This window comes from Phyllopteryx taeniolatus, chromosome 14, assembly GCF_024500385.1.
Source record: "Phyllopteryx taeniolatus isolate TA_2022b chromosome 14, UOR_Ptae_1.2, whole genome shotgun sequence".
In the NCBI taxonomy this organism is placed as follows: domain Eukaryota; kingdom Metazoa; phylum Chordata; class Actinopteri; order Syngnathiformes; family Syngnathidae; genus Phyllopteryx; species Phyllopteryx taeniolatus.
In genome coordinates, this window is record NC_084515.1 from 20,431,241 (window position 1) to 20,456,689 (window position 25,449).

Genomic DNA, 25,449 nt, shown 5'->3' on the forward strand with positions numbered 1-25,449 from the left:
AAAGACAGACGTGGTCCCGGTAGGCACAAATTTAGACAGACTTTTTGACACCGAAATCTCACTCCACCAAGCCTATCTCCCTGGGCACGCCCTCACTGCGCCAACACGCCCACCACTTCACCACTTCATTTAGCCATTCAAAAGGAGAACAATAACCGAGTGAAGGAATCCAGGCACCAGGAAGAGTTCCATGAGGCAGCTCCTGTGAATAGGATCAGTAACGTTTGCTAGACCAAAGGCCCAATTTTTGGACACGACAACAACGAGTGAGCAAATTTCTTTTGACAGGTCCAACATGAACACTTTTAGGCAAGATAGCTTTATTTATACAGCACATTTCATACACAAGGTAACTAAATGTCCTTTTACATGAATACAATGTAAAAAAACATTTACAAACAAAGTACAGTAGTAAAAGACCGCTTAGTAGAAAGTTTTAGAAGACTCCTCATACTCCCCATGCAATATTAAATGGAATGAGCACGGTCTTCTGCAGGACTTGGGGGACTGTTTTCTTGTTTATGCCTCTAAATTCTACACCTGCTACTAATAATATTTCTCTCGTGCACATGACATTATGTTAATTGAAGTGCAGCAGCTGTCATAAAAATTCCATGCAAATGTTTGCGACTTGGCAGGGAAAGGTTACGCTCAGCCGCAAGCTCTGCAAATCCCACCCAAAACCACTCCTCCCAACTTTTGTTTTCCAATATAATTGTTCGAGCCGACGTTATTTCAGTCAAATGCCAAGAGAAAACTGGCACTGCGACATAAAAGGCAGGAGTCGTCTGGTTACCTAATTAACTACGTATATGTTCAGGGAAAACTATGGAACACTCTTCCTGCGATGATCACAGGCCTTGTTTACGAATGGGAAAACTTTTCAAATACGACACAAATGAATTATACTACAAGCAGAAAGTATTGTACAGTGGACCTCTGCATACTCGCAGTTCAGCCCTCGCGGAGTCACCTATTCGCAGATTTATTTAAAAAAAAATTTCCTCCGATTAGTTCTTTCTTTTTTTTTCGGGGGGGCGGGGGGCGACCAATAACAAAAGCAATTACTGGAGTTTTATCCAAGAATTGTGCCGGATTTTTGCTATTCTCGGTTTGGCCCGGTCTCTAACCACTGTGTTACTGATTTAACACAATTATAAGTGGTGGTGTTATGGTGTATTATTTCCCATCATTCCCCTGTGACCTCAAGTTCAAATCCAGCCTGCCAGAAGACCACAGCTCCTCCTCACCTTAGTTGGCGAGGAGCAAAACCACTCTACGGGAATCCAGCGGACGTCTTCCTCTTGAAGCCGCTGGAGGTCCGCCTTAAGCTCTCTGAAGGCCGTGGTGAGGTCTCCATTAACGATCACCTTGTCAAACATGTGACCGTGCTGGGCTTCCATGGTTTCGGCCAACTGAATCATATCTTCAAAATCATCCTCCTGTGGAAAGAAAACACCCGACTGTTTATTTCGTTTAAGGGTGATAGATTTGCTTATCGCTAAGTCAATTAACCTTCGCACAGGATGTGATTGGTGAGTTCAATAACGAAAAGAAGAACGGGATCTGAATTGAAGCAGGTCAAAGTACCATGAAGGTCCTGGTGATGGAATAATGATAAGAAAGAAAGCTGTGGCCTAGCCTCAAGGTGAGCAAACATCCCTCAGGAAGTAGTTTTAGAAAGGTATCAAGATGTGGAAGATCCACACAAACATTCATCTATACCAGGAGGGTCAAACTTGTTTTCGTCACAGGTTAGGAATTATGCTCACCCTCAGGGGGGCGGTTAAAACAAGCCAATTAAAAATCTGTAATGTCTTAGGGTGTAACGGTGCGTCAAAATCACAATTTCTTAACTTTCTCAGGGCATCGAATCGATTGTAACTGGACTGTTCTCTTCGTCTTAGAAGACGTTTGGCCTCTCATCCGAGCGGGCTTCATCAGTCCATGCAACAAAGCTTAGTTAGGACGCACTAGCTAGTTTTTGTGTGGGGAAAATTCAACTATTTATGCTCCATCTTGGAGGCATGGCCCACACCACATTTGGAATCATTCTTTTGGAATGCAAAAAAAGGGAGCGAGCCAGACTGAGAGGTCATTGTCAGTCCACGAGAGTCGTTGGGTTGAAACTCCCTCATTCACAATCCATTCAGTTGTAAAGTGGTCGTGGAGTTGCCTAACGGTCAAGGAAGCCGTGCTATTTGTTGGAGCCAGAGTTTTGAGTTTCTTTGGAATGGACGAAAGGACAGCATTGTAAGTGGGATATATGTGATTTCGTAAGCCCCCTCTTCCATGGGGTAAGCGATGGTTTTTCCACCTTTGTGTGTATGACCTCTCTCACTCCTCTTTCAAACCATCTGTCTTCCCTGTCCAGAATTTTTGTTTCTTTTGGCGGTGCAGATAGACAGCTGAGTCGTGACCTCTCGGCCAGGTGGCTTAATGGCTCTCACCTTTTTTGCATTCCAAAAGAATGATATCATACGTGGTGTGTCCGGCATGCCTCTAAGTTGGAGCATAAATAGTTGAGTTTTCCTTGCATGAACTGATGAAGACTGCTTGAATTAGAGGCCAAACGTCTTTTTTTTCTTCTGTTCTGCCCTTTTTATCCCAAACATATGCAAACACACTCTATTTTCTGAGAATAAAATGTTCATTAATATTCCAACACAGTTATACAGTACATCATTGTGTAATAAAAAAAAAACAAAAAAACGCACATACTCATTTGAGATAAAATCTTAACAAAATGCATACGCATTATACCACCCACCAAGCAGCCTAATGACGCCCTTGTCTCTTATATGTCAATCATGTGCAAGGTGTGTGCACGATGGGTGTGTTTGGTGTCCATCGATGATGGAATGAGGTCAGATTTTGTGACCTCATATTGCCCTGCGTTGCACAGGCCCAAGACTTGCACCCGACTGCACACAACAGCCAGGGCGGCCACGCATTCTGTATTTTTCTTACTGAGAACATCCTGACTTGGTTCGGGTCCTCTTCAGCACAGATGAATTTCGCTCTTCTCCTGGTGAGGCGCAACTCCTCGATATGCGGGGGTTTCACGAATACCACGAATGGTTTGAATTCAAGTGTGTAGACACGCTTCAGTTTCTGGTGTGAAAAAGAGCAAACAAATAGGTATTGGGCTTGTTGTAAAAAAAAAACAAAAAAAAAAACAAATGAAGCAAAGAAAACAGTTCTAGAAATAATCATTAACTTAGAATTTTAGGGCTACAACACGTTCCAAAAAAGCTGGGACAGGTGGCAAAAAAGACGGAGAAAGTTGAGGAATGCTCATCAAAAACGTGTTTGGAACATCCCACAGGTGAACAGGCTCATTGGGAACAGGTGGGTGCCATGATTGGGTGTAAAAGGAGTTTCCCTGAATTGCTCAGTCATTCACAAGCAAAGATGGGGCGAGGTTCACCTCTTGGTGAACAAGTGCGTGAGAAAATAGTCCAACAGTTTAAGGGCAATGTTCCTCAATGTACAATTGCAAAGAATTTAGGGATTTCATCATCTACGGTCCATAATATCATCAAAAGGTTCAGAGAATCTGGAGAAATCACTGCATGTAAGCGGCAAGCCCGAAAACAAACATCGAGTGCCCGTGACCTTCGATCCCTCAGGCGGCACTGCATCAAGAATCGACATCGATGAGTAAAGGATATCACCGCGTGGGCTCAGGAACACTTCAGAAAACCGATGTCAGTAAATACAGTTTCCATCCGGACTGTCAAAAGCCATCACCTGTGATGCTATGGGGCTGTGTTAGTGCCAATGGCATGGGTAACTTACACATCTGTGAAGGCACCATTCATGCTGAAAGGTACATACAGGTTTTGGAGAAACATATGCTGCCATCCAAGCAACGTCTTTTTCATGGACACCCCTGCTTATTTCAGGAAGACAATGCCAAACCACATTCTGCATGTGTTACAACAGCGTGGCTTCGTAGTAATAGAGTGCGGGTACTAGACTGGCCTGCCTGCAGTCCAGACCTGTCTCCCGTTGAAAATGTTTTTTAATTATTTATGTTTAACACAACGTCCCCACTTCATTGGAATCGGGGCTGTACAACTATGATGGAAACTCTAAAGTTGAAGTTCCTAAGGGGCCTATATATTAATATGTCATGAAATTTTGGAATTTGGACGACAAATGTCATGGAGGATGATCTCACCTTACCCAATTTCAGATTTGGGTTATACGATGTTCTCCTGCATATTCGCGATGTCGCTATGAATGCTTGGCTGCCAAAAGAGTCGCTGATATAACGGCAAGGACCAATCAGAGCAACACTGCTTTCCATATTTAAATGAGAGATATCAGCCATCCAATCAAAGCAGAGATTTACATTTTGAATATGAATAAGAAATCCGGCAGTCTCAAACGCCAGGCGTAAGAGATCAACTAGAATAGGTTGAAAAGGGGCATCCTAACCATTTGCAATCCAAATTATCTCGCAAACCTGATAAAAGGATTTCAAAGATTATAAAAAAAATTGATGGTATGGGACCTTAGAAGAAAACAAAATAATGAAAGATTACAGTCTTACCATTGTGTAAGTGTCGTTAGTCAACAAAGTTCATGTAAACTTGTTTGTAGTTTTTACATTTTAACAGTGTTCAAACTCCTTTTTAAACTTGTGTGACAAGTAACAATTGAAAAGCGAGATTGCAAGTCTGTCATCGGTGGGGGTTGGGGGGGGGGGGGGGAGGGGGCATTTCGAGAGGCCTTTGGGGTGGGGTCTGTAGCGCTGAACATATCGGATTGGAACCTTTTACTTCCACGAACCAAGAACAAATAGTTCCTGATACTTCTGATGGAAATGTCTGTCGTCTGTGGAATCCTTGTTCGGTTTTTGTTTTAGCATTGGTCCAATATGTCATGATCAAAGACACATTTTCACTGTGGAAAGAGAGCGATATCATCTTTGCGAGCGCTTAGCCTTGCTGTTAAAAAATAAAATAAAAAATCCACTGCTATACATCATAAAAGCGAGTCATTGTCCAGGCAGAATCCGCTGTCCCTTTAGTTCGAGTATACAGTAAACATTATGGCGTTCCTTTCAGTGTAGCTCATTACTTACACAAGGGTGAACATCCAGTAGGCACACTTTGCCCTCTGCCATCACACGGTAAACCGAGTCCAGACTCGTTCCATAGTAGTGGCCTCTGTATGTCCCATAGTCTATAAACCTGAAGGCAGACATTAACATTGGCAGACAAGGACAAAATGACCTTTTAAAACACAGATGAACAGTATAGAATGACCCGCACACATGGCAGACTACAATTTAACGACTTGAGAGAGGAAACGTGCATGTACCTGCGGTTGAGAATGTCCTCTTCGAATTTGTGGACCGATACAAAATGATAATCCATCCCTTCGGTCTCTTGGCTTCTCTTCTCTCGTGTGGTGTCTGGAAGAGAAAATGTTGGCAAGATGATGACAACAGGCAGTCCCAATAATAAAAGGACTCGCAGGAGGAAAACGCCTTACATGGTACGGTTATACCATAGAGGTCAGGATCTGAGATCAGGAGCCTCCTCTTCAGTTCGTTAACGCCAACGCCGCTGGGCCCTCGAGACAAAGAGCAAAAAAACTTGCTGCATAATTGATGTTTACGAGTGGTGGACAGTCAGGGCCAGCAAAAACTGCTGGAGTACACACGGAAAAACCCACACAGGCACAAGGAGAACTTGAAGATGCCACGCTGACATCCAAATTGTGAGGCGGATGTGTCAACCGCTCCCCCACCATTAGAATGATGGTTTTTATTTATTTTGTCATCTTATTAGATACATATCATTGCGTAGCTTCAGATGATTTATGTGGCACAGTTTCATGCTGTTTTATTGCATCATTTTTGTGTATCATTCATGGTCTCTATAATTGTGATATGATAGTAGCGATATTAAGTCGGGTAAGTCTCCACTAAAGGGGCGAGTCTCAAATGCACAGCCCACCACTGACGTTTAGGGAATTCAATTCAATTGCATTTCTATTAACTATGCCAACAAACCCAACTGAGTTCAAAAATGGTGAACACTTCCACAAAGGCAAAGAGTCGAGGAGAGAGACAAAATATCAAGAGGGTTGGCAATACGATGCACACCACAAAAGAAGTGTACACACTCGCCAACCACAACATGAGGGATGTATCTACGAAGGAATATTAGGGCCACACTGAAAAATAAATAATGTGACAGTCTTAATTTGGAGAGAAAACATTCTAATGTTCTGGGAAAAAAAAAAAAAAAATCGCAAGAATACACAGTTTATTACACGGCTCTCACTGCAGTAATGCTCCCCACAACTGAACCATAGCCACACTGCAAACCTCCAAGGAAATAAAGAATACTATCCCAAAAACTAATATAATATTAGTACTATTTTTATTTTATTTTTTTACAAGTCATGATTAGTATAAGTTTTTCAAATAATGAAACAACAGTCTAACAATGTTAAGTCATTTGTACATTCACTTTTGACTTTGATTGATTTTTAGTCTAAAAAATATGACTTAATTCTTGTAAGATTAGGATTTTACCCACATAGTATTATTTTTTTTTAGAATTTTCCTGTTATTTTTCTTTTCAGTGTGGCACTGCTGTTGTCCTGCGTCAGATGATTCGACTCCTGTCGCTTGAAAGGTAAACAAAGATATTAGAAACAGATGTCCGTAAGATACAGCGCACTTCCACACCAGTGCTAAACGACAACAATAATAATAGACATTGACAACAACAACAAAAAACTAAACTGAACATTAGAAACGCAATCTTTGATCGAGTGGATTGGATACATTGGATCTCTTAACATTGTGCAGAATTAGTGTACAATATGAATATATAATTATTCCATCTATCAATGTGCACTAGCGGTTTCTGCAACACTAAATCCGACGTCACACACATTTGGTGTTCATAGTGGCACATCTGTGTTTGCCATCAAAATAAAAGAAGTCAGACAGACAGAGCTCTGATTTCACGCTGTTTTTAGTCTGAGAATTGTGACTTTTTTTTTGTCTGCCTGTGCCACGATTAATGCCCCGATACCCTCTGGAAAATCCATAGCATTGCGCATAAATGTAACATCTGCAAAGTTACATGGTATCAATGTCATTATAGTGTAGGATGCACACAGTAGCATCTGGGATTTTCCTCTCAAGTAGGTTTCTGCAGGCCTCGATTGCATCAGACTCCTTGGAGCACATATGAAGAGGAGGATTCCTGACATAGCTGCCTTTTCCATCACAGTCTTGAATGGGCTCAGGACATTACAAAAGAGCCTTTCGCCGCCCTTTCTCAGTGGCTCCGCAGACCCAGAGAGGAAGCCACATCGGGCCATGTAGATTGTGTCCGCTGACCTTTTTCCTGAAGTTACACGACGCTCAGCGCCAACCTGCTCGAATATTATCCGTCTGCTCCTACTTTAAGTATCCTTGTTATATTGGCTTTCCTGTCCGTATCTCTCAAAGCCGCAAAATTCTTAATGACGGCCTTTGGCCTTGAGTGCAAGACAGTGACATCCAGTCCAGAGTGCAAGTGGGATCCAAAGCAATTCAAAAAGATTCAAATCCAGGCACCTTAGCTATTCCAGTTCGACGGTGGAGCACTTGGCTGACTGGGAGAAATCTGGGAGAATCTGTGAGGTATTGGAAGTCCACACACCCCTGTCCAAATTCCAGATTTTTGTGGTATTAAAAGAAAAAATCAGACAAAGGAATCATTTCAAAAAAATGTGACTTATAATCTGTACAACTCAATTGAAAGAAAAACATCTAATATTTAATAGATTGTGAGCAAAAATAAAGGAATGAGATCATCTGGTTGCACAAGTGTGCACACCCTCTTATCTGACACCTACCACTATTTAAAGTACCTCTGATTAACCCCAGATAAAGTTCAACTGTTTTCCTGAAATTGATGTCGTCACAAATCCGCAGCATCGGCGCGAGCTCGTCGTTCGAAGGTATCAATCAGAAGGAGGTGCAATTTCTTTTTATTAAATATAACGGAACAGTTGTCATCGAGTGGAGAAAAGATAACCCAACAGTGACATTACTGAGAACTAGTCCCTCCAAAATTGATAATAGACTAGAAGAGAACTGGTCAGGGAGGCTGCCAACATGCCAAGAGGTCGACAGCAACTTTGAAGTAGCTGTAGGAATTTCTGGCAAGTACTGACTGTTTAGAACATGTGACAACAATCACCTGTCGTCTTTGTACACGTATGTCTGAGCTATGCATCTTACAAAGTAAAAAAATCACACTTGAATCTCTCAAACACATTTGGGAAAATCTGTTATGGTCCAATGACGGGTTGAACCTTTTGGCGCTAATTCCAAAAAGTATGTTTGTCGCAACACAACAACCTTAGTCAAGGTGGAGGGAATTATGAGCAGTTCCAAATACCAGTCAGTGATAGGCTGCCAGCACAAAATCTGCAGGCTTCTGCTAGGGGTTAATCAAGGGCACTTTAAAATTGTGTGTGCTGACTCCCATTTAACATGAGTTTGAATGTGATTGGTTAATTTTGAACATAGCCACATCCCCAGTTATAACAGGGTGTGCACACTTGTGCAACTACCTTCTCCGTTGTTTATTTTTACCTCCCCTAGCTAAAAGATTTCATTTTTTTTTTCACATTACTGTTGAAGAAAGTTGAGACATTTTTATCCTGGTCTCACTTTTTTAAAAATCATTTTCATTTCACAGTCAGGGGACAAGTTACTGCATGAGCCACTTGACACTAACGCCTGTTGTAAGAAAATGTGATCAATAATATGTATGTATGGATTTGTTAATGTTTTGTTTCCTGTTGGGCTACGAATATATTTGTGGTTGGTGTTCTCCCCTGCTTGCGATTTTTTCCTCCTCCCCTGATGTCATTTTCTGAAGGCACTGTACAAACTCTTCCTGTTTGTTGTGTGTTCCCTCGGTTCGCGATTACCCACAGTTGGGTTGACGTTAAAAAGACTATCACGATGCACGGCTTAGTGTAAACTCCCTCGGGACAGCGAGAGCTCAAAAATACACAGAGCAGACCTGCAGATTTGCCAGAGAAGTGAATCTGGGGTGGGCCACTGAGCAATTTAAAATAAGAACAACTATTCTGACCTGATGTTTTCTGAAAGTGTTTATTTGGTTCTGATGGGAAAGGATCATTCTTAAATTCTAAAGCAATACATCTTAATCAATGCCTGATTCTCCCCTTTGATCAATTTCAGCTGTACTTTGCAGCAAATGGGATCACATGGGGTCAAAATGCAGTGGCAAAATATATGCAGTTAATTGTAAACAAATTCAATGTCTCACTGTTAAAAAAAACAAAAACAAAAACAAAAACCTTCTTGAGGAATCTGTACCAAAGCTTCATTCATACTTACCAACCAAGACCACCAGACGGTGTCTTTCTTTAGGATCTTTCTGGTATGGGATCATCTCTATGTAGGTAGGTGGACAAATGGAGTCATGAACTCCTGAGCTCCACCTTCTGGACCGAGCTGCTTCTTTGGCCCAGTTGCTCTTCTTGCCCAAACGGAAACTTCGTCTTAAACCAGCTGACAGAGAGAGAGAGAGAGAGAGAGAGAGAGAGAGAGAGAGAGACCTTGAGCTTTGTCAATCAACTGGTGAGCCCCGCTGTGGGTTAACCACTTCAATCCACCCATCCATACATAGCCATCATTAATCGATTGATCGATCCTGTTATGAGTCATGGATGAGCTGGAGTCGCAGGTGACTTTGGGCAAACTAGGTTCAAGAAATCACAGAGCAGCATCGCCATGTTACATTTGCAAGCGTCCCCTCGATTGCTTTTCTTGCCGCAGTCCAAAGAACTGCTTCGTAGAGCATTCTGGCGGGATTTCACACGCAATTGTAGGCATTAATCAATGGACTTGCAATGTAGCTAAATTTGGAAAAAAATGTGCTCCAAAAGGCAAACAAGAACATTCAACCTAAAGGAAAAATCTCCATGCCCCCTCACCTCTGTGTCTGTACTTTTGATTTCCATTATTTCATGATCGGAGCCTATTCCAACTGAACCGAGAGCCGCTGGAAATTGAGGTAATCTGCATATGATGGCTGTAATTCCTCTTAAATTAAAGATTAAATCTACTCATTAATCACATTGTTTTATTTGGAATCCACTGTGGTGGAAAAATAAATGCGCAATCACAAACACTTCTATTGCCCCAATACTTGTGGACCTACCCAACTGTTTCGAGTTTCAAGTGGCTATCCAACTTTGATACAAACGTGACCTAAAGACCCGTTTAAAAAGATACAGTAACCTAACGGACCATTACCACCTAAAATCTGCTCCCAAGCAGAATGTTAAGTCAACAGTCTTGGACACATAAAAAACAAAGTGAATAAATGACAACAGGGGGATCAGCCCCCCCCCCCCCCCCGGAATAAAAGTGTGCCAACGGTGATTTGTACGAAGTCTGACAGCCAGCGTCTGCCACGCGCTTGTGGTTTGGCCCGTCTTTGTCGGCACGCTCTCTTTCGTGACGTGAAGTACTGCGCCGCAGCGATGCCAGGCTTTCTTTGACTTGGGCTCTAATTTGACTTTGTAAGCGTATCGGTCGGTTTCCTCCCCTTGCACCATGACACGGTGAGTGGAGATTTCAAACCTTTGTTAACATGCCACTAAAGTTAAAGATCTGACAAAGTGACACTATTGCTCAGAGCCAAACAATTCTACGAAGAAAACATTTTGTTATTGTCAGTTTTGAGTCACTGTGGCAGTGCAATCGCCGTCTGTCACCGAGCATAAACGCTCATAAAACTAGAGCTACAATTGTAGATGGGGGGGGGGGGGGGGGGGGAGGAAATTCTCCAATTGTTAAAGCTACTCCAATATACAGTACAGTATCCAGAGTGTCCTCGGTTTAGGACGTTCTCCACATACAGTACAACATTTCGAGGGTACGAAAGCCAGGGCTTGAGAATCCGAAATTGCGGCACAGGAAGCCACTCATTTATCGTCATATATATATATATCGTATTTTTGGGGGAATATGTATGATCTATGCGTTTTTAATACAAAAATGGACTGTCTTTATTTACTATTGCGTTAGCATAAGTTAGTGATAGACTACAGCATGTTCCTACTTCCAATAAATTCAGGTTGCGTCACCATCAGTGGAATGGAACTGAACTGCTGTAAACCAAGGAGCGTCTTTACGGCTCTATTTTCGTAGATGGCGCATCTGTGGTCTTCCGAGTGCCCTCGTCATGATGCACATCTGTGATCTCCTCCCTCGCCAACTTTACATCATCCGCCCGTGGAGGTCTGCTTGCAGTTGCGTATAAACGTACTCGACCGCCCACCCTTGAGCAAATCAGTTTCTTCTTCCGCCACGTCATATACGCTCAGTGCGCCACTTGCACAGAGTGCATTTGCATACATTAAATGTAAAAACAAAAATATAAAGGTATACTAAACTTATGGTGTATTTCCGCAAGTGCTGCAAGCCAGATTTTTCTTTTTTTATATACCTGTTGATTGTGCTAAACTTTGTTCTTTTGCAACAATATGCAAAGCTGTCACCTCATATTAACATTCACATTCCAGTCAGACAAGAGAATGATGTACTTTGACTAAACCCCCCCAAAAACCGAATAAAAAGTACTGGATGAGTCCACGGCAGACTCTTGGACCCATCTGTCTTGAAACCAGATAAAATGCACACTACTATTTGCACGTAGTTATAATATACTGTACAGTTGTACATAGTTATAATATGACAATATTTCTCTGCTCATGTGCACTTATGACAATTGGCACAAGCATCGTTTGCAATGAAGACAGATGGGGAAACTGGTGGGCTCCAACCACATTTGCTGTCCTTGTCCTTTCCTTTAAATCGTTAAACCCATAAAATGCTTCATCAGATCAAGCAGCCCCATGCATCTGTTTTTCTTGGTGACTGTTGTTGTCCAATTGCCCCGACCCTGTATTGTGTTCTATTGCACGAGTCCTCTTTCCAGTATCAGTGGGATTTATGTGGAACAAGTCAAACATCTTACCGATGTGGATTCCAGTTATAGCTCCATAGTCAACATCCTCCTCGACTGGAAAAACTAGAGCGGGGGAAATCATCAACATAAACCTCTGAAATTTCACGCTTCAAGTATTAGCACATGTTCTAACTCAAATGTACAACTGTTTTGCTTTGGAAATTCTAATAATAGTTGGATTGAGAGATGCTATCCAGAATTTAGAAACATTAACTAGCTTACAAAGTGGTTGAAACATTTAACAGAATCCTCCACATGATGGAAAAATGGAGTGGGAACATTGCAAGATGATTTGTTTTGGCAAGTCAAGTCAAACGGTGTCCTAAAATGTACACGGACAGCAGAACCCGAAAAGCCGAAGGCCCCAAAAGTGTTTATTTATTTATTTATTTATTTATTTAAATTCTTACAACCAAGTTGCATAACAACGTAAACAATACAGGCAACCGCAAAGATCTAAATGTTCTTTTACTACTTGCCGACAGACACGCATTCACACTGGCAAAATTCCAAAACTCTGCCCTTATTTCTTATTTATGAACTAATCTGATTATACTTAAAATACGACTCATCACACTTGAGACGCATCACCTCAAAAGTTTCAAGCAAAATTTCCTTTGAAATAAGTCGAAAAATTTGGCATTATAATAAGAAAGAAAAATGACTCCACTGACATATTTTGGGGTACTTATTTCAAGTACAAATTAGCTTGCAGCAAATCTGATTTTAAGTGTAGTTAGATTAGGTTTGACTAGAAATAAGACAGTCTTTGTAAGATTTAGAGTTTTTGCAGTGCACTTGCGAATCACAGCAAAGCCTGCGAAGCATGACGAGGTGAGAGGAGCGCTCTTCTAACAACTTCCTGTTCTCTCTCCATTTGGCGTGTCTCAGTTGTCTTCGAAGAAAGTCAAGCAGCATCACAAAATGGATCGCTTCGACTCTGGATTTTAGATTGACAATCAGTTGTGCAGGTAAATGTAATCAAGGAAACCGACATTACCTTTGCCCTCTTTTGCGGCGCATGTGGAGGAAAACACAACAGTGAGTAGAACGGAACAGGTGTTCCTCTGACCTGAACTTTCCCCCCACAAGCCAAGCTTTAGCATTTAGTTTGCTGGGCGGAATTTCAAAGCGTTTTGCTCGTTTCACCAAAATGTTCGCTGCTCACCTGCTGCCTTGACTCGCTGGTGCTGGAACAAGGTTTGGGGTCGCTGTAGTGCAACTCTCCTGTAGATTGTTAAATGCAATCGGTGGTTGGTAAAATAGAAATAAAAGCAAAATGGTAAAGCGAATGAGTCAAATATGGAAAAAAAAACATCACCTCTCCTGCAGCTGCTGTGAGGGGACGAGCCCCGCTCGCGTGTTCCTGCAGCCCGCACGGCAGGCCTGCCACCAGGCGTCATCCTCCATGGTGACAATCTGGAGGATGTCGCCTCTTTTAAAAGCAATTGCTGCATCCTTGCATGGGACAGCGGGATCCTCACGTGGGTTGTAGTCAAAGAGAGCCCTTACAAACGGCTAGGAAAAAAGACATAAATATCGCAATATCTATATTTAGAGGTATCTCTTTCCTTATTTGGAAAATGAGCACTTCATCATTTGATCCTTTTCACATATGTCAGCGTGACGTAGAGAAATAACCGTATTCATTGACAATGATTTGTCTTAGTCCATTGCAATGGATCCATTTTGAAAAAAGATTTTTTTTTTTTTAAGAGTTTCCACAAATTGTATCAACCTTATACAAAATGCATGGTGGTCTTTTGTTGACGTCACTGAACAGGCTGTCAAGATGTCGCAGCACCAAACGCACGACATGAGCAATTTTATAATCTCCGCTTACTGTAACCAGATGGGCAGTTGTTGACATAACACCACAATGCAGGGCTCATGCAAAAGAAATACCACAAGGGAATATGTCATCAATTGTACCTTTTTATTGACTGACACGTCTTGCTTGGAGAAGGCAGGAACAATTGTGAATGTAACGTCACCCCGGGAGCGTGCCTGCACACAGTTAGTGACACATTAAAGGAACGCATCAAAAGTTGGGAAATATTTCTGGATGCTTTGTTACTTTGTTACACGAGTCGATCGATACGCCTTCTGTGTTTGGTCGAAAGGGCGTGAAGGTGCAACTGGATGACGTTAGCTTAGCATAAAAAAAAAAATCAGGCAGACCTCGCTCGATCTATCAGAAATGTCAACAAAAAAAGTCAAATAGTACCCACAGATGGGGGGGGAAATTAAGGAAATAATATTTCAAGGGTCTTTGTAAAGTGTTTGGCCCGCATCAATGTAACCTGGCATAGTTTCTATAAGACTACTGCAGATATGAAAACAAATATTATTCAAAAAGAATTTGGTGTTTTTGATCATGGTTATGGAGAGTGTGGTGTAACATGTCTGTCTACAATCTGCCATATGCACTCCAAGACAAAAGAATTGTTGACTGTGATCCATATTTCCTTGAAATGTTATATTAAAATACTGATTCTATCCTTGCAGACATAAAACGTAACACGCAAACATATCTTCAGCACTCCAACAGGTGATTTCTGTCTAACTTGTAAGTAACAAATTTTCTTCTTTTTTTTTTTTTTTTTAAATGTGGGCTTCCTAAAATATTTTCCATCCATATCATTCTTTTCCTTTGCCTTACGTCTAAACATCTGCATTTTCCTAGATCAATAATACACATTAAAGGTCAGTCATATTTCATGCAAATTATGAGAAATGGCAATTTCTTGGCATATTCTTTTAAGTTTCAGAATCCATTAAAATGTTTTTTGTCCACTCAGAGCTAACAATTTATTGGCTGCGTAGCTTCAAAATTGTAATTTCATATTTTTGTTGAATCCATTAAGAAGAAGAAGAAAAAAAAAACTAACATGAAATTAATCTTACTGACACATGTTTGTGTAGCCAAAACAGGAAATACTTCATTGGTCTGTGTTGTGTTGTCCAAAACCTATAAAAACTCAATGAGACATTTTGTTTCATTACACAACTACAATATCGTTTTCTCAAAAGCACTATCCAACGGGCCAAATGGGGATTACTCATTGGACAGACGTCATCCATAAGCAAACGTGCTGTGTACTTCTGTTTTAAATTTTAAAAATTAACACTAAATGTAAAGAAATCATTCAACTTTGTTGTAAATAAATTAAATAAAAATTGTACCTAAATGAATAAAGTTTCCAAAAGATGAATGGCAAATGTAATTAAAAGTTAAAAATACATGTGAACTATACATAACAAATGTACTGGATTTAAAAAGAAGCCACTGTAACATTGAGCAAAGGTTGAACATTTAATTCAGTGATTCTTTCTGATACCACTAGAGGGAGGTCATGTAACACTAGTGGTGCTCATACCACACTTTGAGAATGACTGTTTTAAAGAGGCCAAAAAAGGTCTTGTAAATGTGACACATCGCAGAGAAGTGTTTTTAAAAAGCCTGCCATATTTCAACCAAGTTAACCCCACTGCCCATTGCGGGTTCGGGAGACACTTTCAAGTAAAAATAGCGCAATGTAAACATAAAGCACGAAAAAGCCGTGAGACTAACCAGCAGAGGAAGAATTTCTTTTGGCTTCCTGCGATCCAGTGAGACGCCGTTGACTTCTTTTAGCTCATCTCCTTCATGAATCAGCCCTTCGCAGTGAAACAGATATTTCATGAACTGCAATAAAGTACATTGGACCCTCCAAAGGTGTTCTTTCTTGAACCACATTTCTATTTTTTGTTTTTATCCTGGGAAAAAAAAACTATGCCTCGGAGGTTAAATGAAAATCAAAGTCGAAGCATTATTATTCCTGGGATGTAGCGGGTTACACACGTACTGGTGATCGGGCAAAATTGGAGCATTTCTATCCCCCTTTGTCTCTAAAAGTTGATCCTGAGTGACAATCCTGCAGTGTGGGGTACGTGTGTGCAGAGTGGTTTTTGCTCGAAAAACAGTCAGAGCCGACAATCAAACAGTTTAAACTTCTCCAATATTTACGATGGCAAATCTTTGTCCGTGGTGAACACAGTGTATGGATGAGCCACGGACATCGGGAGATGAAATAAATGGAACGGAATAGAGCAGCTGGTTGTGTTGCATGTTTGTGCAGAAAAATGACAAGAGTTTCATTACCAGATAAGCTAACAGGTAGCCGAGCTTCTCCTTTTTTCTCTACTACCATGACTCTATCATCTTTTTTTTTTTTTTGAAACTGCGGCAGTCTACAACAGGTCTTGAGTACACCAAAAACTAGAACAGTAAGAACACTTCTGACGATTTATTGCTAGTCACGTTTCAAACATTGCTTAAGATGTACCCACCAAGAACAACAAACGTATTTCTTCACCGGAAATAACAAGTTTGGAGTCAACCGGGATGCCGCAACAGATTCGAATTTGGAGGCTGGACTGTGCAACACGCATAATTGACACTTTCAGGAACTTGCCGTGCTTAAGCTTACCACTCTTGTAGGCAGCACCTCCTCTCATGACCCTCGCCACAACAATCGCCCCGGTGGATTGATCCCTCTTAATTGTAGCACCCTTAAGGTTGTTGATATGTGGAGGAGCAGATACGATAAGTTCAACGACGGATCGTGAAAGTAACATGTTGAGCTTCATTCCAATGAAGAATATTCGTATCAAGATGGGACCATTTGGACAGCTGTCATAATGTAACACACAAACCACTGGATAACGTTATCCAAATCTGCATTTTTCTAAATAGACATTGGAAAATGCATCTTGCGCACTTGACGACAATGAGCCCAGACTCGAGTGTAGTCCCGTCGTGTGGAAAACTGAAACATGTTGAATCGATCCAAACGAGCCAGGCAAAGGTCACGCACTTTCCAATTAGGTTTTGGGATCAATACAAACTCATGTTCCCCATTATTGGTTTCAATCCTTTCTCGCACAGCAAAGAAAACAACACTCGTGAGGTGAATTACGACTATCCAATTTAGCCTGAATGGTCATCATATTTTTTTCATATTGCTAAGTAAATTCACTTTGAAGAAGTATATTTATAATGAGCATAACCATTTTTTAAAAATCCTGTCAACAGATGTCAAAAACATTTAATGGGAAGTAGGACTATATGATAAAGAAACAAATAATGAGGATCCATGGGGATTAAATATGTTGCTGGGATTTTCTAATGAACTACTGGACCTGCTCATGGAAGAAAATCTGGTCAATGTTACTCACAGCAGACAATCACTATAAGTACTTCATATAGTCCTTGATCCGCATTTAAATCCACAAAATTCAGGTCCTTTTTATTTTAAGGAAAATAAGAAATTTAGAGGACATTGTGGCCTTGGTAGATTTGCGTTCTTTGAACTTTCATGCCTGTTCAGTCCAGTTCCACCTGATCCAGGAAATTTCCAGACAAGTGACAATAGTTTTGGAACGAGGCGGAATAAGATGTTCTGGTAGGACCGAGAAAATTAGTCATGATTAAAGACCAGCCTTGGAACTTAATTAATATCAGACGCAGCAGAGGAATGATCTCAGTCAACGTTAATGCTAAGAAATGAACGAGTGAGTTCAACAGTTTTGACCAGACGGATTACTCAAACTCTCCTGTGTATCACATGAGATCAAAATAAACCGATTTTCATTTTCATTTCATTTTTACTGCGGTACAACATCGGTGAGAGAACATTTCCTTCTGCTTCGCTTTGTGCCTGCTTCCCAGGTCGTGGGATGCATCGCTTTCACTTTGCAGCTGTCCACTTTGACCACCTGAGCTTTACATTGCCTTTGAATGTCTTGTTGCAGAACATATGGTACAATTTTAAGCACAATTATCGTAGTATGTGGCTGTGGCTGATCAACTTGATCGATCTTAGCAAATAATCGTGAACTTAGACTTTTATGCCTGCAACACGTTCCCAAAAAGCTGGGACAGGTGGCAAAAAAGTTGAGGAATGCTCACCAAACACCTATTTGGAACATCCCACAGGTGAACAGGCTCATTGGGAACAGGTGGGTGCCATGATTGCTTCCCTGAATTGCTCAGTCATTCACGAGCAAAGTGGGGCGAGGTTCACCTCTTTGTGAACAAGTGCGTGACAAAATAGTCCAACAGTTTAAGGACAATGTTCCTCAACGTACAATTGCAAAGGAATTTAGGTTGAACATTCTGTTTTTATTTAACATCCTAACTTCATTGGAATTGGGGTTGTACTTAAATTCCATTCTACCTAAGAAATAACTTAATTTTAGCAGAAATGACTCTTGTTATATGTCAAATCTAGAGTACATTGACTTGTAACAACTGACCAGTGGCTCCTTGGTTTTGACCAGACTGACAATCTTGACTGAATCTTCTTCTTCGTCAATTATGCCGTCAGGCACTCGTGGCAGAGTAGGCTCATAATCCCTCTGAGCTACTGCATCATGGATGTACAAAAGACTCTGGACAACAATAACAAAATAAAAAAAACACGTGGAAAGTGATCTTTCTGGAAATATTGTATGATAAAGAAAGGAAGGCAGTCATTTTGAACATAAAATGAGGTCATAATCTGCATATTTCTTGTCAGTGTTGGTGCACTTAGTTCTTAGTTCAAGGAGGAAGATGTCAAATGGGACTGTACCATTGTTTTACATCCATCCATCCATTTTCCATACCGCTTATGCTCACGCGGGTCGCGGGGGGTGCTGGCGCCTATCCCGGCTGACTGTGGGCGAGAGGCGGGATACACCCTGAACTGGTCGCCAGCCCAATCGCAGGGCGCAGAGAAACAAACAACCATTCGAATTCACATTCGCACCGACGGGAGTCTGAAGTGAACCAAGCCCGCGTGTTTTTGGGACGTGTTCTTCGGAGTACCCGGAGAATTGCACCAAGATTTGATGGGTTCTTCCACATTGCATATACAGGATGTTAAACAATATCATGGAAATCGCTGAACCAGTTTTCATCCCTGCCTGGTTTGGGTGGGAGGGGCGGGGGGGTCCACCTCCCACACTTGGGCACGCTTACAAAAAGTTGTTGTCAGTGTCTCTAGTCTAGATATTTCGAACCTGTCGGCATGTGAATTAGAATTGGGTCAGCTTACAAAAAGGCGGCAGGTGCAACTCCAGGAAACCTTATTGACGAATCAGAGGTGCTCGGGAGGTGACTCGGTGCAAACATTTGAACGTGTTCTCCTGGCCTGTCGGATCCCTTACAGCACATTAGGGCAAATGCAGCACTTTCTGTTAACAATGTGCCAAATGTGATTGTGTTTGGAATGTGGCGCCAGCCTGTGGGCCACCTGGAAGAACTCCTGCACCGTCAAAGATCCTGGGTTTGTTGCAGAAAAATGTTCTGTATTGAAAGTAGTCCATGCAAATGTCACTATTGCCATAAATAGTTTTTAAATATGTGCCTATAATCAGGAACAGCGAACTCAGTACCTTTGACTCAGTCAGTTGCTGTGCTTGTTATCCCACCGTCCATCAACACACCGCCATTACCCGAGACGTGTGCCTGTCGCTACAATCGAGTTTTCAAAAAAAAACAAAAAAAACTGCGGTGTCTCTCCTTAGTATGCGTGCGTACCTGAGCTTCTGCCAAGAACAAGCAGGTCATTAAGACTGTTCAAACAAACCTGCTAGGTCTCAGTTCACTCAGGACAATTGTGTGAGTCTGGACATGTGTCTGAATAGGCCTCCGCATCAGTTAACACCAATAAACACAACTGAGAGGTTGCGCTTGATCGAAGACAGCAGCCTCTCATTTGGAGGAAGAGGAGCAATCAATTTGAACACATTTGTCACTTCACATGACCCATATAAAAGGGAAACCAACAGTTAAAAGCGTTCACTTGTGTGCGTCTCAGCTCTGAACACTAACAATGTTTTTTGTTAAATGCTTCAATTGTTCATTCACCATTAAGCTGTTGTATATGTCTGCGACACTGTCATGGATGGAATGCCCGCGTCATTATACATCCTTATACGTCCCTCGCTTTGATAATGCTGCATTTGAAGGTCACCTTGAAAAATAAACTAACCAGTAAAGGAAATACTAGTTACTAGTACTAAAATAAACACACTGTTTGCTGTGCTGCATCATCAAATAAATGTAAAATGTATCTCCTATGGCCAAGAGCCACAGAAGAAGCCCATTGTTCAATATGGCCCGGTTTTCCCAGTTTCCCATTGTACTATTTTGAAGTGGAGAATCGACTGGAGAGGAGAGCGCAGCAACTCTGCAGTGCGTTATTGGATGCTCGGCGCTACGATTTTACAGCAATGCCATGACATCGTGACAACATTGACTTTGTTGTTTTGGTGAGAAAAGGTGCCTCCGCCACCATAAGCGAGACATGCATACGTACTGTATATACTTCTTTGACTAGGTTTGAAGCAACTAAGGAATGACTTTGGTTGGTAAAAACAAAAAAGAACTGCAATTGTTGATCGCAAAATAACAAGCTCGCCTCTCTCGGCATCCTCGTCGGTCACATAATTGACGGATAAAGGAGATTTAAAAGTTTGTTGTGACTGCATTAATTGAGGATCCTAAATAAATAGGCTGAGTCCCATACTCCATTGATCACCTGAATGTACCACAGTATTGAATTGACATTTAATTCTTGACATTAAGGAAAAGTATTTTAGGGGGGAAAGCTGCTCAGATCAGCTTCATTGGTGTAAAACGCACCTTGAAGTGAGGTTTAGAAAAGAGGGCGAAAAGTTCTTTGACGTCCTCTCTCCATTTATGGTGGCTCAGATCTTCGAATAACTGGAAACAGAAAAAACAGTGAATGGATACGTAGAATTGGAATCACAGAATTCAGCATGAATAAGCTCAGTTGTCGTACGGCTGGAGCCTTGCATTCAACTCAACTCGAGGTGCAAAATGGGCGAGGCGGAAACCGGAAGGTTTGGTGAAACTCAGACGACACTGACACATCATCAGCGTTTTCAACGGCCCCGTTCACCTCGCTGCAACTCATGTTGGCCACTGTAGGAAAAACTAAGCTCGGGCGTCTGCAAGGCTGCGCGACAGCTGCGGCGACAGATAAAAAGGAGCAGCCTTGACCGACAGGCTTGTCAAGCGTGTTACTGTTAATGACTTCTACTGCTTCAAGATGTCCAGGCACACTCTTGAGACACAAAGCATGAAGGTCATTAGTTTCCACTGTGAGCAAACAGGAGCGTCTCTGAGGGGAAACAGGCCCACGTTTTGGCCACTCTAGTTGGTCCTGATGATTTAAGCCAGGCGGAGAGTGGCTGTCGGACCAAATCAGAAGCAAAAAAGAGTGAGACGAGGATAGGACGTGATGGTCAGTATGGAAAAATGGCAGAGGTTACTACACATAGGCTGAATAGGACACATGCTGGGAAGGCCTGTTTGAGATAACGGAGTCCGTATTTCTTTTGGTTGATGACAGGAAGAGAGGATGGAAGAATATTGACTGTATAGGTAAGTGCAAATAAAACATAAGAGGTGGCTCTGAAAGATGACGCGCGTCACAGGTGGGGTGTGCCACTTTGAATAAACGTGTGCGTGTGTGTGTGTGTGTGTGTGGGCGCTGTCACTTGGTCTTAAATGTGAAATTAATTCTATTCCTCCAAAGTGAAACATTACACGAAATGAGTTTAGCAGTCCGCGCACTGTCCTCAGTGACCGAACGCACCGCATCCAGATCACAAATGACGCTGTATCTGCTTCCAGACACAATTCAGAGTTTACAGATACAATTTCCTTTTAAAGTTCCGCGCCCCATTCGTTACTTCGGTGTGCCGGTAAATTGATCTGTACAGAGGAGGAAACTATTCAAACCATGACAAATCTTTCCCGATGCCTCTGCAGTCGTCTCGTCATCTCGAAGCAGTGTGATTGTCTGCAAAAGATGTTTGGGGAGAGTCGCTTACATGCGAGGCCAGACTGGTTGCACGCTCTTGGACGACGGGGGCGGGTCCTCGCTTCACAAAGCGCCGCAGCCGCTCGTGGATCTGCAAAGCCGGTTCCAAGTATATCAGTGACGATTCTCCATGCGCAAAATGGGCATTGAATGCAACAGATACACCCTGTCCTCCTGGTCGCCAGCCAATCGCAGGGCACAGAGCGACAAACAAACATTGACACACTATATCTATTCTATACGATCATTTCGAGTCTGCAATGAACCTAACATGCATGCATTTGGAACATGCGAGGAAGCCAGAGTACCCGCAGAAAACTTGTGCACATGATAAAAGCAAGTTAGGCGGTTGGACGCCTATGCGATCAGTCACCCTAATACAATTTAAACTAGGGCCCGACTGATATGAATTTTTTCGAGGCAGATGCCGATTCCGATGTTTAGCAGAAAATTCTTTCGATGACCGACTAATCGGACGAGTAATTTAAAAAAATATAGATGATGAATCACATAACCTTTTTTGGGTGCCCTATAAATCCCGATATAGCATTTTCACTTACAATTTCAGGACATTGATATCTTTTATCCATTTGTTAATAAAATATGTTGTAGAGGAGACACAATAAAATGAATGAATAAAATCAAAGACAAATATCCAGTGTCCCAAAAAATCCCAACTAAAGTGTGGTTGTACAAGTCCTTTTCATGAAATAAATGCAGCAGTGCTTCAAGTGACACACAGGAATAAGTAACACGCAGCGTTTTCGCGCCGTCCGCAAACATCGAACGTGCCGACACTTTGCCCCTACTAACGTCGCCGTCGGTACACTGCTCGTGTCATAGCTGCCTGTCTGATCACATTATGGCGATGGTGAGTGGCAAAAACGAGACCCGAGAAGCAGGCGCTGGGGATATGTGACTTGAAGCCCTTTGCTCCAAAGAGCAGTAGCAGACACTGGATGCTGACTCGAACACGTGAATGACAATGAGGAAGGTCATCAATCACTCACGGGGCCAATGCCACTCGGCATGCTGGGGATAATATCTATGGTGATTACGGTAAAGCTACGTGGTTCCCAGAATACATTGCAAGGTGCAATGCACTGAATTATTGCATTTGTAAGGATTATAAGGATGTCAACCCTTGCCACACATGTGTTTATGTTAGCAGTAGTTCGTTGAATGTGTGCCTTATTTAAACTGTCACGTTTATGGCTGATTTATGTTGCACTGTGTTTTTACCAAACTGTGACTTTAGGTTGTGTGGATTATCATGACGTCCCGGTCAATACATGGGTATAATTCATAATGCCCAACTGTGCGTTCAATGTGAATGCAAAACGAAGGAATCCTTGGTTAACAGTACATTTTGACAGCTATTGGATACACACTACCTAAGTTGAAAATACGGGTGTATTATGTTCAATTACTTCAACTGTTTTTATTTAAATATCACTACATTTAAATTGTAATAGATTGAAGTTGAAGTAGGGGCCCAAAAAATCAGCAGAATGACGGATGATATTTGCCGATGGATGGCCCATTAATGGGTCGCGCACTCATCCAAACTTCAATATTTTAGCAAGATACAGTCCAGTTTTACGCCACTGCAAACTACAGCCATGATAAAGAGCTCGTTGCAAAATGTAAATATTTACCGACAATAAAATGTTGCCGTTCCTCCTCATATTCGATTTTTAGGGCCTTTTACCCTACATGTATGGTCTTTTAAGAAGAATAGCATATGTTTACATATTGAAACTAATAATAAAAAGCCTTTTGTCAGCAATGAAGCGAGTGTGTGAGAATCTGTATAATACAAATGTGTCATCACCTTGAAAAGTAGGTGGAGCTTTTTCTCCATCAACGTGCTGTGGAGGAAGCGGTAGTCCTCCTCTTGGTCGGTTTGTGAGACAGTGCCAGACATCACTGATAACGACAGAGTCAAATTAAGGGTCAACTCTTAAAAGAAGTCCATTTCATTTATTAAACTGCTTCAATTCTGGCATTCCTCTTTTGCTCCCGCTGAGGAATGATACTGAAAATAAATGAAAACAATCATTTCATCAACAATCATGAAATATGCAGTCAACAGTCAACGACAGGATCATAGTAAACAAACCAACGTTTGAGATATTACTGCCCCCTGTTGTTTGTGTGAGATATTTCAGCACGAATACGTTGTTGGAATGTTCTTCTGTACAATTATTGGAAATGTCCAATTCAGAATGATTTCGAAATTTTGAAATGTTTCGTACTAACTGCTTGGCTTTGATCAAATATCAAATTTCCACAAGAAAAACAATATATTCCATAGACTTATTGTTAATTTCATAACAACCTATACAGCAAAATTGTTGATCAATTTAGTACTCACTTTTGGGTGACATTGCTATTATGGGGAAAACATGTTTGATGCAGAACTTCTCTGCATCGTATTGTGAGGTGTCTTGAGTTTCATCATTCAGTATGTAGAGTGCAGTGAAGTTGCACTTTACTAATGTCCACTGCAAACACAATAATCAACATTTGGGTAAATGTATATCTCTATGACCATTTCAATCCAAACTTTGCATTGTTACTTGGATAAGGCAGACTTTTGGCCTTTACTGCATCTATTTTGATAGTACGTGTTATATTGTGAGGGCTGCTCTGTGTCCATGCAAGGTAAAGTCAGGCAAAATATTGCAAAATCACACTCACAAGTCCCGGTCCGTCGAGGTTGCCTCTCGCTTGCACAGAAAAAGCTGTAAAGAGTTCCAGCCAGTTTGGGACACACTCTCTTATTCGGTCAACATACTGGATGTCAGCTCTGACCTAAATCAAGCCAGCAGACAATCAATACAGCAATTATCGGGTAGAGGACACAATAAACTACACTTGTTCACAGTATTAAAAAAAAAAAAAGAAGAGGAGGAAGTAGCTTTTAAAGAAATAATGCTTTTATTGAGAGTGTCAGGAAGGTATTAAACATTGTGGTTGTTGTCGTAAGGGTGTCCCTTAAGGTTGAAAACAAGGGTAATTGACAACATTGTGGCGTTATTGCGTGGAGTTCACGGGAATCTTGCAAAGGCAGTACAATATTCACTCACAGCTGCACAAACCACACAATATTTACTCTCTCAGTAGGAACAGGAAGGCAGAGGGTTACTATTTGAACTTTATCATAATAAGAAACAAACATTCTCCATCTAGAGGCAGTGCAATGACCTGAAATCATAAGTGAGTACCCCCGCCTCAAATAAAATAAAACCCAGGTCAGAAGACGACGGGTACTGAAATGAAGCGAGCCGACGTGGGCGTGTCGCAGAGAATCGCCACAGAGGCGTCATACGACAAGCTTGCTTTTCACACAGCTCACTTTATCCGGTGGCAGCGACGCAAACGCCGGAAATACGCTAGTTTTCTTCAAAATAAAGGACGCTCAAATAACGATCGGTAAGAATATTGCACGGGATTGCCTGTACAGTATGATAATAACATACTATTTGTGTTGTGTTGTGTCCACATAATTTTACTCAGCCTGT

At 41.6% G+C, this 25,449-nt stretch overlaps 1 protein-coding gene across 1 annotated transcript; it reads right to left on the bottom strand.

Moving 5' to 3' along the window:
- Nucleotides 1–282: 282 nt before the first annotated feature.
- Nucleotides 283–24,792, bottom strand: LOC133489326 (MAGUK p55 subfamily member 7-like). Its single transcript, XM_061798309.1, has 18 exons — nucleotides 24,626–24,792; nucleotides 24,300–24,429; nucleotides 23,757–23,851; nucleotides 21,933–22,013; nucleotides 20,716–20,796; nucleotides 18,342–18,476; nucleotides 16,514–16,595; nucleotides 15,616–15,701; nucleotides 13,974–14,048; nucleotides 13,363–13,559; nucleotides 13,210–13,268; nucleotides 12,051–12,104; nucleotides 9,401–9,574; nucleotides 5,509–5,589; nucleotides 5,335–5,428; nucleotides 5,096–5,204; nucleotides 2,971–3,114; nucleotides 283–1,442 (listed from the first exon to the last, which is right to left on the bottom strand). Exons 2-18 carry the CDS (start codon nucleotides 24,310–24,312, stop codon nucleotides 1,212–1,214), a joined length of 1,791 nt encoding a protein of 596 aa, XP_061654293.1. The 5' UTR covers nucleotides 24,313–24,429; nucleotides 24,626–24,792; the 3' UTR covers nucleotides 283–1,211.
- Between the last annotated feature and the right edge of the window lie 657 nt (nucleotides 24,793–25,449).